General features: G+C 33.5%; 1 protein-coding gene across 2 annotated transcripts in view; it reads right to left on the bottom strand.

Moving 5' to 3' along the window:
- Positions 1-17,205, bottom strand: part of DMD (dystrophin) — a 2,064,872-nt gene that overhangs the window by 1,246,677 nt on the left and 800,990 nt on the right. For both annotated transcript variants that reach the window (XM_082609524.1, XM_082609523.1), the window contains exons 31-32: positions 4,306-4,416; positions 3,749-3,922 (exon numbers count right to left, since the gene is read on the bottom strand). In XM_082609524.1, the coding sequence (XP_082465650.1) occupies positions 3,749-3,922; positions 4,306-4,416 (285 nt within the window). The remainder of the gene's footprint in view (positions 1-3,748; positions 3,923-4,305; positions 4,417-17,205) is intronic.

Raw genomic sequence — 17,205 nt, forward strand, 5'->3', positions numbered from 1 at the left:
AGAAATGTCTATTTAGGTCTTCTGCCTATTTTTGGATTGGGTTGTTTGCTTTTTTGATATTGAGCTGCATGAGCTGCTTGTATATTTTGGAGATTAATCCTTTGTCCGTTGATTCATTTGCAAATATTTTCTCCCATTCTGAGGGTTGTGTTTTCATCTTGTTTATGGTTTCCTTTGCTGTGCAAAAGCTTTGAAGTTTCATTAGGTCCCATTTGTTTATTTTTGTTTTTATTTCCATTTCTCTAGGAGGTGGGTCAAAAAGGATCTTGCTGTGATTTATGTCATAGAGTGTTCTGCCTATCTTTTCCTCTAAGAGTTTGATAGTTTCTGGCCTTACATTTAGGTCTTTAATCCATTTTGAGTTTATTTTTGTGTATGGTGTTAGGGAGTGTTCTAATTTCATTCTTTTACATGTAGCTGTCCAGTTTTCCCAGCATCATTTATTGAAGAGGCTGTTTTTTCTCCACTGTATATTCTTGCCTCCTTTATCAAAGATAAGGTGACCATATGTGCGTGGGTTTATCTCTGGGCTTTCTATCCTGTTCTATTGATCTATATTTCTGTTTTTGTGCCAGTACCATACTGTCTTGATTACTGTAGCTTTGTAGTATAGTCTGAAGTCAGGGAGCCCGGCAAACCACTTTTGACGTGTTTGATCAGCCACAGCACCTTCTCCATACACTGAATAAATTTTTTTTGCGTTTTTACCTTTCTTGAAATAATAAAGCATAAGATGCTGAAAACGTTGCTTTTTTTCTCCCATCTTCAATATTAAAATGGCTACACAAAAATTCACCAATCTTGATGTGTTTTTTTTTTAGATGCATGCTGATATGACAGGTGTCACAATACAAGCTAACAAAATTGTTTTGAATGAAGTTAAACACAACTAAGTGCTAGTGGAGCCATCTTACAGTAAAAACCAAACAAACTTTTTGGCCAACCCAACTTTTTAAATGTTACAATTATATAATTCTAGCTGTGAGTTTGGAAAAATTCATTTACTCATTCCCCAGGTATTTGTTGAGTGCCTGCTTATACCAGACAGTATTTGAGTCACTAGAGAATCAGTGGTGGCCAAGGCAGACATGTTCAGTGTTGTTCTCATGGTGCTACATTACAGTCGGGATAAAACATCTAAATTTCCAGACCATAATTTCAATATATATTAAATCATATATAAGGAGGGAGGGTAATTTTAAATGTTAATTAATTATACAAATTTATTTTCTTAATGGGGCTGATTAATTAACTATAGACTGATAGAAAATATTATGTAAAACTCACATGTACATCACAACTATAAAAAACATATATATTGGTTCACAGTAGTATACTGTCATAACAAATCCTCATGAAACAAATGTCATAGCTTTTCCTTGTAGTTATTTTACTTGGAAAGATATGTGCATTTGAATGTATGTATATATGTATGCATGCATACATGTACATATGTATATGTCTATATGTATACATGCATATGTAATAGTTTACTTATACATTGCTGCATTAATTTTTTCATTGGTGAGTCTGAACAACAAATATTTATTTTATTGGTACTAAGAAATAAAGCTGCTAGTAGGTAATTGCTGTTATTTGGGAGTCAGGAAAGAAATTAGGTTTTTTTCTTTTCAGTTGAAAATCAGTGTTTAAAACAAAGCATTTTGTAAATGCTAAGCAATTATCCTATTCATTAAGGCTACATACATAAATATTTCCACCTTAATCCCTTCTTTGATGATTGCCTGATGTTATTATTCCTTTATTAATAATTGTGAGTTCTTTCTGAACTTCCCATATGATTTTTTAATTTACTTCTATCTTAGGACTTATAAACATATCTGGGTATTCAGAAACATTTAAATCATTAATTAGCACACTGGGACTGAATTCTTGAATTTTGAAATCAGAGATACTTCCAAATGACTTACTATTTAAATTTTTTTAAATGTCAATTATTTACCTTTATGAGGAAAGCTCACTCAAAGTACTAAATAGCCATTTACATCATATCATTCAATAGACAGATAAAATATTTATCATTAAGAAAGGAAAATAGCCTTTATATTTGTTTGTGTTCATGTTTGTAAGACTTTTTTTTTAAGGCCGCGCCATGTAGCATATGGGATCTTAGTTCCCCGACCAGGGATAGAACCCGTGCCCCCTGCATTGGAAGCATGGAGTCTTAACCACTGGACCGCCAGGGAAGTCCCTGTAAGACTTTTTTTAACAGAACAAAAATTACCTGAAAGCAAATGCCATGATTATAGTATATGTAAGAGAGCATCTTAAGTAATGAAAAATTACAAAAGTTGTAAAGAAAATATATCCTTATGGAAGAACGACTTGAATTGGTACTGACATTTAAACCAGAACCAGAACTAGATTGAGTAAATACTTTGATCTGTTTCCTCTGTACTGAGTCAGGGCATAGTAACACCTGGGTGCAGGTAGGGTGTTTTTTTTTTTTTTTTTTTCAGTTCATATTTACTAGCAGACAAGTTTTATGAGGTAACATTAGAGACCTGTTCCTAGAAAAGAATGAACCGCTCTCCCTTTGTGAATATACTTAGCCATGATGATAATGTATGTGGGTCATTTTGCTTTCAATTTTTTTTAAATGTAAGAGGAAATATGCTCCCATGTATTCCTAATGTTACTTATCTAATACCAGCTAATATATAAAATGATATTCAAAATTTCTTTTGGGGGTGAGAATATTTATAATGATGCCATTGAAATGCAGCCTGTGTTATTAAGCTATGTTACTGAATAAAAATTACTCCATCATTTTTCACAAAGAAAATTTTTGTTTAAAAGAATGATATTTTCCCATTCATAATGATATGACTGAAATGTACCCAAGGGTTTCTTTCTCATTTATGTCGTGGAGTAGAAGCAGGAACAATACTTAAACACAAAGTACTAAATAAACTTTTTTCCCATTAATGTTAATAGCACTCAGTGTTTTTATTTTATGTGAATTTCTACCCTGATACTCCATAGTACACACACATTTATAATAATACTTATATTACTCTAGTAGATGCCCTCATAATTCAGCTTTACGTTATCAGAAGAGTCATCTGACTTGGTGAATTTTCAATAAGTGGAACAAAGAACACTGCTCGAAATCCCTGTAGTGAAGATTTACACTACAGGCTAATAGTCGGTGCCTCTTTATTCTGTCTTTGTGGTCTGGCAGAATTTCACTGCATATCCAGCCCTGATATTTAATGGAAAGATACTAGGGTTTGGAGTAAGCGTGCCTGGATTGGAATTTTGCTTTTGCCTTTCACTTGCTTGTCTTTAACTTCTCTCATTTAATCTGTGGCCTTGAGAATTAAAGGTGACTTGTGTGGATCACTTAGCTTCCTTGGCATTCATTTCTAGAATTGTTTTTATTACTGCAGATACTGCTGTTGTTGCTGTTTCCAGACTAACATATTTCTTTCCAGGATTTCCATTTAAAAATATTTTCAAAGTTCCATAAGAATTAAACAAAGGCAATTTCCTTTATATTCTGCACAGTCCTTGAAAAATTATAGACTCAAAGAAGACATTTTCAGAAGAGGTATTAAGTGGCTACTACTTCAGTAACAGTTCTTGTCTCTCAATACACCTTTTTTCTTATACCAAATATTGTTCTTATACCAAATATTGTTTTTGTTCTTATAGCAAATATTGTTCCTTATTCCAATAAGGAAAGTCAAGGGGTAGCTGCATATTTGCCATCTGAAATACATACCACACAGTGATTTAACTGTGACTGTACTACTTCCTGTTCAACACTCTTTGTTTCCAATGCAGGCAAGTGCATCTTCACTTCATCTAAAATCATCTTACTTTCCTGTAGACGCTGCTCAAAATTGGCTGGCTTCTGGAATAATCGAAACTTCATGGAAACATCTTGCAATTTTTTCTGTAAAGAAAAAGCACCAATTTAATTTTGCCTTCCAAATAATAACCAGTCATATTCTTGTTAATATATTTTCCTTAATTCTGGAAGATATACAAGAATAAAAATAAAAACAAACTGAAGAAACCCTTTTTTCATTTGCCCAGCACAAAGAATACATGCATTTGGGAGAAGAATTTAGTAATTGTTCTTAATGTGATACTAAATAAATGACAATTTATTAACCTATTTTATCCTTAAAATGTACAATTCAAAATAGTCTGTATCATTTATATATTATTTGTAGTTTTCAACTAATGCCCTTAATTCCAATTTGCTAATAAGCAAGTTATCTAATATAGACTATATTCTAAAACAAGCTCCTTAGTTAATGGAATAATACATACCTGCGTCACTTCAATTTGGGATAGTACCCTTTGGGCAGCTTCCTTTCCCTGGTAATGTTTCTTCATTTCTTCTAAACTGATCTCATGACTTGTCAAATCAGATTGGATTTTCTGTCGGGAGGACAGCATTATAAGTCAGCATGCTCTGCAAGTTACTGCAAAGAACAACTCACCTTCCAAGAAAATGGTATTTGAAACTCTCTCAAAACATTATTACAATGTAGCCTCTTTCAAAATGACAATAAATTGATTTTTTTACTTATCAGAAGTTATCAAAAATGAAATAACTTATTTATCTCCTATTGGGCTTATTAATAAAAATAAATTATCCTTTTGAATCAGTGATAATGAATAGCTGTTTCAGATATAATTTTCAGTAGGAAGTATCTATTTATATCTAATATGTGAAATTTATATTCTTTTATCTTTGTATTTACACTCAAAGCTGACCAAAGATGTTAGCCTTTATTAAAAAAAAAGCCAACTACGGCAGCGATAAGGCATAATGAGAAAGTTGAATGTGGACAATATTCCTTAAAAGTGATCTTTACTCAGAAATTCTATGCCATATTTCAGTTAAATTTCAGGGAAGCTATGTATCTAGGAAAGGGAAGCTAAATGTCTCGACTGGCCTTGCTTTTTGTATGATACATACTTAATAGCTTCCTACAGAGACTGTTTTTTAAACTTTAAATTAATATAAAATATTTATATATTTTCTAAAATGAGTAAGGACATTTTTGATCAAGTTGTATTTAAAAGTATGTCTGTATTTGACTTACACACTTCTGAGCCAGTTACAGGAGTGGGTCAAATCGGTAGTGTGCAGAGACAAAAACAATAAATTTATTCATTTCTTTCTACCAGATCCAGCAAAAATTAGCTACTGGTCAAGTTATTCTAATTTAAAATTCAGTCATTGTCAGATTATCGTAAATAAGAGAAGAAGAAAATAATTAACTTATACCACAGGGCCCATAAAATTTCCATGCAAAACAGTTTGTATAATGCATATTAATATAACCTAATTTACACCAATTGGAGTCAATTCTGGCACATATTACTAGAAAATAACATCAGTTTGCTTAGCAGTTACCACAGAGAACTACAGCCCTGAAATGAGTAATGAGAATTATTCCAAGAAAATGGGTTAAGTGGTGAAGGAGTTTTTCAGAATACAAGGTTATAAATGTACAGATACACCTTAATATTATTCCTTAGCATACTGATCCTAATAATTATAAAGGCAAAGTAATTACAAATTATTTAAGTGATTAGAATTCTGGTTTAAAATAAAGAAGAGCAAAGACTCAAGCAAATCCATATATATTTTTACTATATATAGTATCTTCAGTGGTTGAACTACAACATTGCATAAGAAATAGTGGTATGTACCTATTCTCCAGGAACCATAGAATTTGGGGGTTAGGGATCCATGTTAGTGCATAGCATTGTTCATACACCTAGAAATACTAAGGAGTCTGATAAAATTTAATGGGAGTATACACAGTAGAGTAATACTTACAGGAGAGTTAATAGATGTCATAGGAGACGTGATGTTAAAGTAGACTATGAATAATTAGTAAGCATTGCTGAGGGCATCAGATGCTTTAGGAGGTTTATGGTCTTAACTTCTCAGGTGGAAAAGTCTCACCCCCTCAAAATGGTGGGCCAATAACAGCCATGTCTCTGTCACATAACTCTGGCCACCTCCAAGTCATGGAAAATTAGAACATGAAGAATGCTTGTGCCCAGTTAGGTCCATCAGACTCTCTCTCGGAACTGACAGGAGAAAGTCTGGTCAAGCTCTGTGGGTGCTTGGAACTGTGTCACGTATGAGGCTGTGCTTATGAAGTCCCTAGTTTGCACTGTCAGTTTAGGAAGAGCAAAGGTCCATAACCAGAGAGAGAAGTAAGAAAGAGATAGTAGGAACAAAAATACTGATGGTTTTCAATCATAGGCTGAAGTAGATAGCATCTGCCAAAGATGGCTGCAACAACAGTGTCCGTACCACATACTCCTCTTACCATTCCCCCACTAAGAGGCAGAGTTTATTTCTTCACCTCTTTAAATCTAGGTCTGCCTTATGATTACCTTGACCAGTAAAACAGAGCAAAAGTAATGCTCTGCCATTTATGGGAAAAGCCCTTAACTGGCCTAGTGGCCGCCACTTCTGCCTTTTTGGAACACTCGCTCTTAGGATGCCCCCTCTTGGAACTCATCTGACATGCTACGAAAAGCCTAAGCCACATAGAGAAGCTGTGGAGAAGTGTTTCAGTGAATAGTCCCAAGTGAGCTTTCAGCTCACAGTGAGCATCAACTGCTAGACATGAGGGAACCATCTTGGGCATCCAGCCTATTTGAGTTTATAAGTCACTGTAGTACCAGCAAACAAGTGCCCGCAATCACATGAGAGACCCCAAGAGAAACCATCCAGCTGAGCCTTCTCAATTCACAAAACCATTAAGAGAACATGATAATTTGCTGTTACAAGTGACCAAAACACAGGTTCTAGTCTCTTCCTGAGTAAAAACGTTATTCTTGCCCTTGGTTTCCATGAGACATTCCTGTGCCCTTATGACCAGCTCCCTTCCCTCATTTTTGTTTTGGCTTTAGTTAATTCATTTTTGTTACTTGTACCTAAGTGTCCTAAAGAGTACACTGGATATGCAAGGAGATGAGAGTTTTAAAAACAAAAGCATTCTTGAATGAGGGAAAACAAGGTGTGGACAAGGCACTGAACCACGTGAAGAGTTTCGGAGAAGTGAAATAATTCATAGAGAATTAATGCACATTTGCAGAAATATAACTAGAAACGTAGGTTGGAATGAGGTATTAAATAACCTCATGGCCTAAATGAAAAGTGTCCAGTTTTTTTAATATGAAGATAAAGTTTGAAGTTTAAAAGTGATCAGAATCACAGATAATGGTTTTACTGCTAATACTTAATCTAACTATTAAGGCAATTCATAATGAGAGAATTCTTCTATAAACTCAGTAATACTTTGATATGAATTTGTATTTTATTAATCATCATATATAGCTACATATGTGTGTGCATTTTTTTTAAAAGAAGCAGCATCACTTGTACAAACAGTATTTATTTTAGTGCACTCAAACATTACAGGGAAATAGAAAGGGAGGGTCAGGAGAGAACCATGGAGAACAGAAAAATTTAGGGATGGGAGAAGAAGGGAAACACCAAAGAAAGATAAGGAACAGTCTAAGAGAAGAAGAGGAACAACCAGGAAAGAGAGAGGGTGCCACTGAAACCAAGTGCTGTGAGAGCTTTAAGAATGAGGGAGAGGTCGACGATGTCAGTTTTGAGACAGATCAAATGAGATAAGTACTAATAAGGGCATATTAGCTGGTCAATGAGCACTGTAGCTAGGACAGAATCCATAGATGGTAAGAGCAGAAATCAGGTTTGCAAGGGCTGAAGACTGATTAAGGACAAGGAAATACCCTTATAAAACATTTTAAATCATTTTTGAAGACTTTTGTCTCCCCACAAAATGAAATGTGGGTCAGTGAGAACTGAACACTTATTAAGGCCATATGAAAGAAGCCAATGGACAAAGCATTTTTTTAAAGCATATATGAAGATAATTGATTAGAAAAACCTTGGAGGAAATGAGAGGAAATGGAGTGAAGGGCAAAGATCAATAATCAGTGGAAAATATTGACAGGTGGAGAGGTGCCACTCTTTCAGAAGCCAAAGGTAATACATAAAGATTCTGGATGTGGAGAAGCAGAAAGTGTAATGCTTCCTACTTGATGCTCTCTGGGAATCAGAATAGTGTTAAGAGAAATCTGGATTTAAATCTCAGGGCTCTGACTTGCCACCTGGGCAAAGCACCAAACTTTTCTGAGCCTCAATTTTCTCATTTCTAAACTGATGGTGATAATGACAAGCCAGCAATGAAGCATTATCATAATTTGTAGGCAAGGTATCTGGGAAAATTCTCATGTCTGCAGCAGACAACTATATTGGTTTTGGTAAAAAGATTAGAGGTGATAGTATATGTAAAAATACCTGCTCAAGTTGTCTGCACAAATATCTACTCATAAATTGTCAGTGTCATTATATATCATTTGTCTATAAGCATGAGCCCCTTGATATCTGCTGAGGATGAGAGAGAAGAGGATTGAGGAGGAATCAAAATGAAAGTGATGAAAGTTGAATAGCCATTACAGAAACTGGGAAAGGAAAATGATGAGTGAAAAATTAAAAAGATATTCAGAGAGAGCAGAGGGTCCAAATTATATACCTGTAACAGTATCTGTCCACATGTTTTTGACTAATTCATCCATTTGGCACTCAAGGTATATATAGTAGAGGAAAAAATGAAATATACACCTAATTCCCTTAGCCTTTTATACTAGAGGGGTGAGAGAAGAGCACTGAAAGAAATAATCATTATTATCATCATCACCAAAGTGGACATCTGTGTGACCTTATGCCCCAACAGTTCACATATATTCATTTAATTATCTAATCAAACTAAGGTAAGTATTTACCATCCTAAATTATAATTACAAATGAGATGAGAAATGTTGACTTGTCCAAGGTAAAGTTAGGAAGTAGCAAATTCAATGCCCTTTAAACAACTATACTGTCTCTTAAATTATGATTTAAAAACAAAAATATCCTCCTATTGGACATTTATCAGAAAAAAAAACAGACATCTAATCTTATTTGCATACTAGTAATACTTAGCTTATCCATTCAATTCAAGAAGGAGATTCTGCATCTACCACCTTATTCCACACAGTGAGAACAAACCATTGACCCTATTCTTAAAAAATATCTGTTCTAGGGAAACGGAACATAGAGATACAAGTAAATTACAAAGCAGAAATATGTGCAATATAATGGAAAAAATCATGCTATGCCATACAAGAGAAGAGAAATATTTATTTCTACTATAGAATCTGGTAAAAGTTTAAGAATTTGGCATAATTTAAGTTCCATATGGCTGATAAGGGGGTTTTAGAGGGGTAGATAAGATAATAAGAAAATGGGAATTCATTCCAGGTTGTAGGAACCACGCTAGAAAAGACTGAGTTTGGAGTGTGCAGAGTGTGAATACTTAGTTTCACGGAAGTAGAACTGGATTTGGGTAGAGTAAAACTTACCATCTAGAGGAGGAATTAATGAAAAGCTACTGAACCTTAAGTTTCAGGGCTGGTCACTTGCAGAAAGAATTCTTCTATAACAGTATTTAATTTTCTATTTGTAATTTGTATAGTTTTTTTTTTTTCTTAAAGATTGCCCCCTCAGAGCTGCCTGCAGTAGCATAGCATTACAAAAGAAAACCAAAATAACTTAGGTGATCATTGAAACACAGGTCTTCTGATGATTAATTCCACATTTTTCCAGATGAGCCATACTGTTGTCGACTTATAAACAATAGGAACAACAATAACTTACAAAAACACACGACCAAAAACTTAACTTTCATCTGTCACAAGGGGATGTGAAGGACCATGTAACACGTGAAAGGAAAGTTTGGCAATTTGGAAGTTTCAATGCAAAGAATTACATGGACTTTGAAATGTTCATATTTATATCAAGCAGTTACATAGACTGTTGAGAGGATGAATTTCTATACTCTCAGAAAGGTCACCACTACTAAAATCATTAAAACTAAAAAAAATGATGGTTGAACATCATATAAAACTGAGATTTGATCATAATTTATAGGCAGCATTTCTAGAAAAATTCTCATATCTGTAGTATGATTCCAATAGGATTAGAGATCAAAATTTCCTTATAAATTGAGTATATTATGTATGAAAAGAGCACAGGGGCTAAATATATTTTGTAGATTAAGGATAATCATGTGTCCGTGCTACAGAACTTCTCAGAATATTTTATATATTAATATGCATTAATACCCAAGAGGGATACAGTTCTTTGCTCAAATTATCCTTTTGCTTTTCTTTGGCAGAGTATATCACACAAGTAGATTTGGGAAGAACTATCTCATGTATTTAATGTATATATTTAGTGATAACAATTCAATTCATTATTAAGATAAGATAAAAATGGACATCTATTTCCAATTGATTCTACGTTGGGAAGGCTGTATAACATGCATCACACTTATACTTTAGCTAGCACCTTTAAAAATTGATTCCACAATTCTTACTTTCAACTGATAATTCATTTTTAGTTTGTACTTAGGATATATTTTACCACCTACTTTATTTAATGTCATCAGATTATCATTCTGGCACTACATAATTTAAAAATCCTTATCACTTTAGGGCAGGCTTATTGTGAAATAGATAAGTGATTTGTTTAAATAACAGTATTATGGAAAATTATAGGCAAAATGGACAATTTCCCATTTACAAATTCCTCTTAAAAAAAGATGAATATTACATCATCTTTCCTGATACTATAATCAGACAATGAAAAAAATAACATTTAAAAAACTTTTTTAATGTAGAAGAAAACACTGGGATTGGAAGATTTCATCCAAAGGATAATGATTTACATAGTTGGCTACCGGATTTCTAAGGTCTGCTAAAGATCTAAAGACTGTACTATTTGAGTTCTATATTCACCTAAAATATACATCTACCAGCATATGGATGATAAGTGTTTGAAGAAAACAAACAACTGATCTTGTGAAACTGTCAGCTTCATATAAAATCAGTAATTTGTAAAAGAAACAAAATGAAAGGAAGTAGCAAATGAGTGCTGCTGATTTGGAATACCCACGTATGCTCTAAAAGGAGTTCTCAATCTAATACTTCTCAGGATCACTAGATGTTTTTCATAAAAGTGAAATAATATAAAGCTAATTATATCGTCATGCCCTTACCAAAAAAAGACATTTGACAATATAGTAATTATGTTCATAACTAGCACTATATATTGAAAGTAGGAAACAACAGTGGAAATGAATATAACCATTTTTTCCATTAGAGATGGTAAAGGGCAAATTAGAAAACTAAAAATCAATCAAACATTAATGACATTTCCAATATAGCATTTTACAATTAACTGAGCAGAGAGCAGGGCTTTTTATCATGATTTACCTCATCAGATCATTCTCATATATCAAATTAATGACAGAAAATGGCAAGGAAAATTAAGCTGTAACTGTCTAAAGTATTTAATGGAAAAAAGGAAACTTTGTATCAAATAATTATTGAAGCTTTTCTCACATCAAATAAAGAAAATGACTCCAAAGAAAATAACTAAAATATTTCAGAAAGAAAAATATTAGAAGATGTCAGGTTAAGAATACGAATGGAGAAATTTAACACTGTTAGACGAGTAATTTTTAAACAGACAGTAATTTTGATATTGCATCCTCAAGAAGGGGAAATGGCCACATACAACACATATTCTAAAATTAAAAGAAGAAAATGTACTCGAGGATCTTGGATACTTTGTACTTTTAAAACATGTGGAGGGGCTTCCCTGGTGGCGCAGTGGTTGAGAATCTGCCTGCTAATGCAGGGGACACGGGTTCGAGCCCTGGTCTGGGGGGATCCCACATGTCGCGGAGCAACTAGGCCCGTGAGCCACACCTACTGAGCCTGCGCGTCTGGAGCCTGTGCTCCGCAACAAGAGAGGCCGTGATAGTGAGAGGCCCGTGCACCGCAATGAAGAGTGGCCCCCGCTTGCCACAACTAGAGAAAGTCCTCGCACAGAAACGAAGACCCAACACAGCAAAAATAAATAAATAAATTAATAAACTCCTACCCCCAACATCTTAAAAAAAAATGTGGAACATGAAAAAAATATAATCTTTCACATCTTCTGCAACTCTTGCTTGTGATTATTTCCCACACTATTAAACAGGTCAAAATCACAATAATAGTCATTCTATGTTGGGGAGTAATCAGTTCTATATAGTAATACACAGAGGCAGCGTTTCAGTGTTAGAACAGATTTAAAATTATTGCATTGTGTTTACCACTATATCTATATTGCTGGGTAAAAAGAAAGGAAAGTATTTGTTATGGTTATGTGGAGTTTAACATCGGAGCCCAAATATCTATAATAGCTCTCCATTTTCTTGTTCTGTGATTAAATTATTTCATTATTATATAAATCCAGAATGAATTTCCCTATGCAAATTTATACTGTCTAATTCATAAATCAGTGAGGTAGGCTGTAAAGTCAGACTGTTTTGAGTCGTTTGGCAATCTAATGTGCCTATTTCCACTATAAAAGTCTTTTTTATTCCATAATGAAATCATAAACTTAATCTGATAGACCAAAATCTGCATTTAGGTCTTTATTTTTTAAGCATTGATTTTGAGAGTTTGGAATGTTTACATTTAAATATGGCCGAATATATTTAAAGTGAGTTAGAAGATTTAGCTTAAATAAATACAGGAAGACCTCAGTTATGAATTATTTTGATGCGCAGCTAATGCAATCATCTTAAATTAACAGCTTTCTTTAGTAAAAAGAAGATCCCTCTTTTCTGTTTATTGATACTCATTTCTCTTTACTGATATTCACTGGGATGGAAAAAGAGATGGAAGGAAGAAATCTGGTCTGTAGTGAACCTGGAATACCCAAAAGTCCTAGCCTGATAAGCAAAATACAGGAGCACTTTTCTATGATGATTATGAGATCCTCTCCTTTGATGGTAATTTGTTTGTTTCCTAAATTGTTCTTTTTTTCCCCCTCTACTCATGAACATAAATCTACTATGTGGGATATGAGGCTGCAAAAGATGGGATCAGGAACCTGCCAGACAAAAGAAATAGAACAATTTAGCTATTACAATCACTGTTAAGCAACCCCACTGCTTCTAGTGGTAATATGAGTAATGGGGTCATACTCTCCTCTATAAAATGTGCATCATCAACACATAATGATGTGGAGCATTTCAACAGGTACCCATGTTAGACTGTTCTTACATATTGGAGATTCAAAATATGAGATTACTGGAAAAGGAAAAAAAATTACAGATTGAAGTATCTGTGTAATCTTAAGAATTACAGACATTTGCGTGGCTATTTAGACACAGTTATCACGGCTCCTACAATGATTTAGAGATATATACAAGGTAACTGGCGCATTAACATATGTGGAATTGGGGGGGAAAAAGAAGAAAATAAGAAAACTAAGCCAAGTTCATCTTCAAACATCCATACTGAAAATTCTACTTGTCTAAATTAATTCGTTCATGTAGGAGTTCTCAGCTATATTTTCTACTTTCACTCATTTCCCATAAGAGTAAGCAAACAATCAATATAGGAAAGTCACCAAAGTCTGACTTCCACCCCAACTCCCTCCCATTGAGATCTTGTCACAGCCATAGGTGAGAATGTCAAACAGTGGTGAGAAGTGTGACGTGAAAAAAAGAAAAAAAGAGACTGAAGCTACTCAGCCATTACTAGTAATGAACTATCGAAAGTTCTCAACCTTAGCTACATATTAGAATAACTCAGGGTGGGGAGGAGTTCTGAAAAATTCTGATGACTAAGCCCACCTAGAGATTCTGACTTGATTGGCCTGGGGTGCAAAGCTGGGTACTTGGAATTCTGCTTCCAGACCTTAGGTGATAAAACTAAATCTCTGTGTTTCACAGTGTTCTTTAGGAAAATTAAATAGAGTAAACAACTCTATTCATGCCGTGTGCTTCTCCGCAGTTATCAATTTGATGATTTTATTCTGTAAAGTTGTTTCAAAGAAACACTCATAGGGTTTTTTATATTTAGTCATACTATTTTTGAAATATGTCTTAAATTTTTGATTTGTATATCTAGAAGATAAAATTTCTATATCTAGAAGAGCTTTCTCTATTTGCTTTATTCTATTTGAATCAATAAGATGTCATCTTAATTTTGTACTTTAATAAAAACCTCTTTTTAAATATGCTGGCATTTTGATGCTGTAGTCATATGATTTAAGAATTTGGTTTGGTTAAGAATTATTTTTTTGAAATAAAATACCCGAGTCAACGTATGCTCTGATATTCTAGCAGTATGTAGTTTTATTGTCTAAAAGGTTAAACTTTATTCCTGTAAGTTCATGACACTAAATAAAAAAGTAAAATATGTTTAATCTGATTTAGAATCCGAAGGCCCAATTTGCTCATTATGACAGATCAATGAACATGCAGAGGCAGTGGGAAGCTCATTGCTGCCCTATAGTCCTAAATGCAAATAGAATGCAAGGAAGTGCCTTGCTCTACATCTACTTTTACATATAATAAGAGTATACCTGTCAAAATGTTTTACACATTGCACACATTTCCTTAATACTGAAATCTGTTTATACCTGAGAATCTCAAACTATCTTGAAAGGCAGAAAAAGGGAGATTCTTTTTAACAGATTTAAATTTAGTAGTAAAACTACCAGTGCACCACACGGTGGAGTCAAACATCCACAAATCTATGTGGCCAATATGTGACAGGAAATCTGAGCACAGATTTAAGATGGCCAAATATGGTAATGCCATTCACTTTGTCCTGCTTCTCGGTGATGTATTAAAACAAGTACTCAATTTCTGAAAAGGGAAAGCTAAGCCCATTAATCTTTTAATTAGCAATAACTCTTCTGCAAATTTACAGAAACACATTGGGTATAAATTTTCATTTATACATAGGCTTAAATTTACCCCCCTTACATATACTTAGAAAAACGTCCTTTGGTGGTATTCTTAGTAGGTTCTTTGTCTGACACACTGTGCTTAAGTGCTTACTTCACAGACAGCCCCTTTATCCTCTACTTGTTTCTTCCAAAGGAGATTCAAATTGAGCTTCAGGAAAGCCAGTCCTTGAAGTAAATCTGAGTACTTGATAACTCTGTTCTAGAAAACAATTCACTTTGCTGTCATCTTAAAATAAAATCTTGGAGAAGAATGTTTCAATAGCTTTCGGGTGGCTTGCATTTTCCAATATTATATATTACCATTTGGGGAATTCAAAGTCAGGAATCATCTTGAAAATGCAGGTGCAACCAGAAATGTAGGGAAAATGGATTTGAGCTTGTTAGTACTCTAAAATCTCTTTTTTCAAGTAGATTTGAAATTTCTTAATCTACTTGTGTGCTGTTATCTGCATGTATTTTGAACTGCTATTAATAATATTTTTAATATAGTTTTTATTTGGGATACCAAACAAAAATCTTTATATAATGTTATTAAAAACTAGTATGTTATATTCATGTTTATGGAATCATGTATTTATATCTAAATAAAAAAAACACTCAGGGTCATCAACCTTTTAAACTAAACAATATTTTTTTTCCTAAAAGTTCCCATTTTTTCCTAAGACAATAAGAACTTCTGCCAATCTCAAATTTGCTACTCATAGTTTCATTCTACCAGCTTGAAAAAGTAACTCTATATATTTTACTGTACAAATAACTGAGTTTAATATTTATACTGTTCAAATTTTTCCTTAATTACATTCAGCAAGTTATGAGCAGTCTTTAATCAAACATTCCTCCAAATTCATTTCACTAAATTTAAAAAAATAAGCGGTTCTACTCTGCCTTTAGTTTATAATCATGTCGTTCTCAATTCAGTAAATATTTCCCATTCCTACCATGCATTTTTCTAAAGCCTACCTAAAAAACTTTGTATGTGACTCAAATCGGAACAGTCTTCAAAATAGATAATGCTAGAGAACTTGACTACACTATGTTAGTTTGAAGAAATGTGTATACCGGGGAGGTTACATACTGCCCTGGTGAAAAGACTATCATGAGGATTTTATCATCAAAAACTTCCCCAAACTTCACTTTCTTCATCTCCTATGACAATGATCAATGAGGAACCCCATCACTCTAGACTTTTGCAGCCTATCAAAGCTATCTGTACTCTGCCCTATATTCTCAAGGACGTTCTTGGTCAAACTTAGACAATATGGAAAACTAACCCATGCTATTGTGTACACTGATGCTTTGGGCACGAATTTAACTGTGATTCACTGCACTGTAAAGGCACAATAACCATAACTTATAAATTCAGTATTTTACCCCCAAATTTATTTTGAAGTGAAAACATTCCGGTATCTCCACCAATTAGTGGGGAGAGGGCCTTGGGGATGGACAGATAACCTTCTAATGCTCCTCTCATTATATTGTATCGGTCTGAGTTATCCTTGAGTATTGGGTTCATACTATGTACATAAGATGTGAAAAGTAGCTATCTATAGTTACTATAGATATAGTAGCTATCTGATAGTACCTTACTATCAGAAAATCCTAAAGACATTTAAATAAATAATTCTTATGATATTTTACATACATGTAAATGTTATTTAAAAATAGAAATACAGCATTACTTCCCAAGGTGAAAGTTAATTTAGATATAGACTAAATTTACTTGGTATAAAGTTGACTTAGATTTATTTTCATTCCTATTTTAACTCTCATTCTAGAAAAATTAGTTTAACACATTTCATAATTCAGATTGAATAGTGTTGAATGTATAGGTATGTGAGTAAATATGAGTATAGACATATTAGTATTTGTAATAAAATGCAAATTTATATCTCTAATTTCTTGTTATTAACTACTTGCAACACATTAAATGTAGAATATAGGTCATATGAATTCTAATTCCAAGATAAAGATGAGTTGATAATAAAATATTTGATGCTGCATTTTTAATACTACCACCAAAAATATTTTCTTTACAATTGACATTCCTACGGTTTCCCTCTAGCTCAAGTATAGTTTGAAAATATTGATAAACAGCGGACTTCAGTGTGATACTGCCCTGGTCTTTTAAGTGTCTCTATTTCAAATTCCTCCATTATGTACATTCAAAAATAAATCTTAGAGTACTAATATAGAGATCTTTTCTCCCCTTACCTCCAAATAGTCCAATCAGTTGATCAAATAACCCTTTGTACAACTAGATGAATAAATTTTAAGTTATAAAGTTACTAATGTCTTGTTCAGAT

The sequence above is a fragment of the Mesoplodon mirus genome (assembly GCF_964341445.2).
Source record: "Mesoplodon mirus genome assembly, chromosome: X".
Taxonomy (NCBI): Eukaryota; Metazoa; Chordata; class Mammalia; order Artiodactyla; family Ziphiidae; genus Mesoplodon; species Mesoplodon mirus.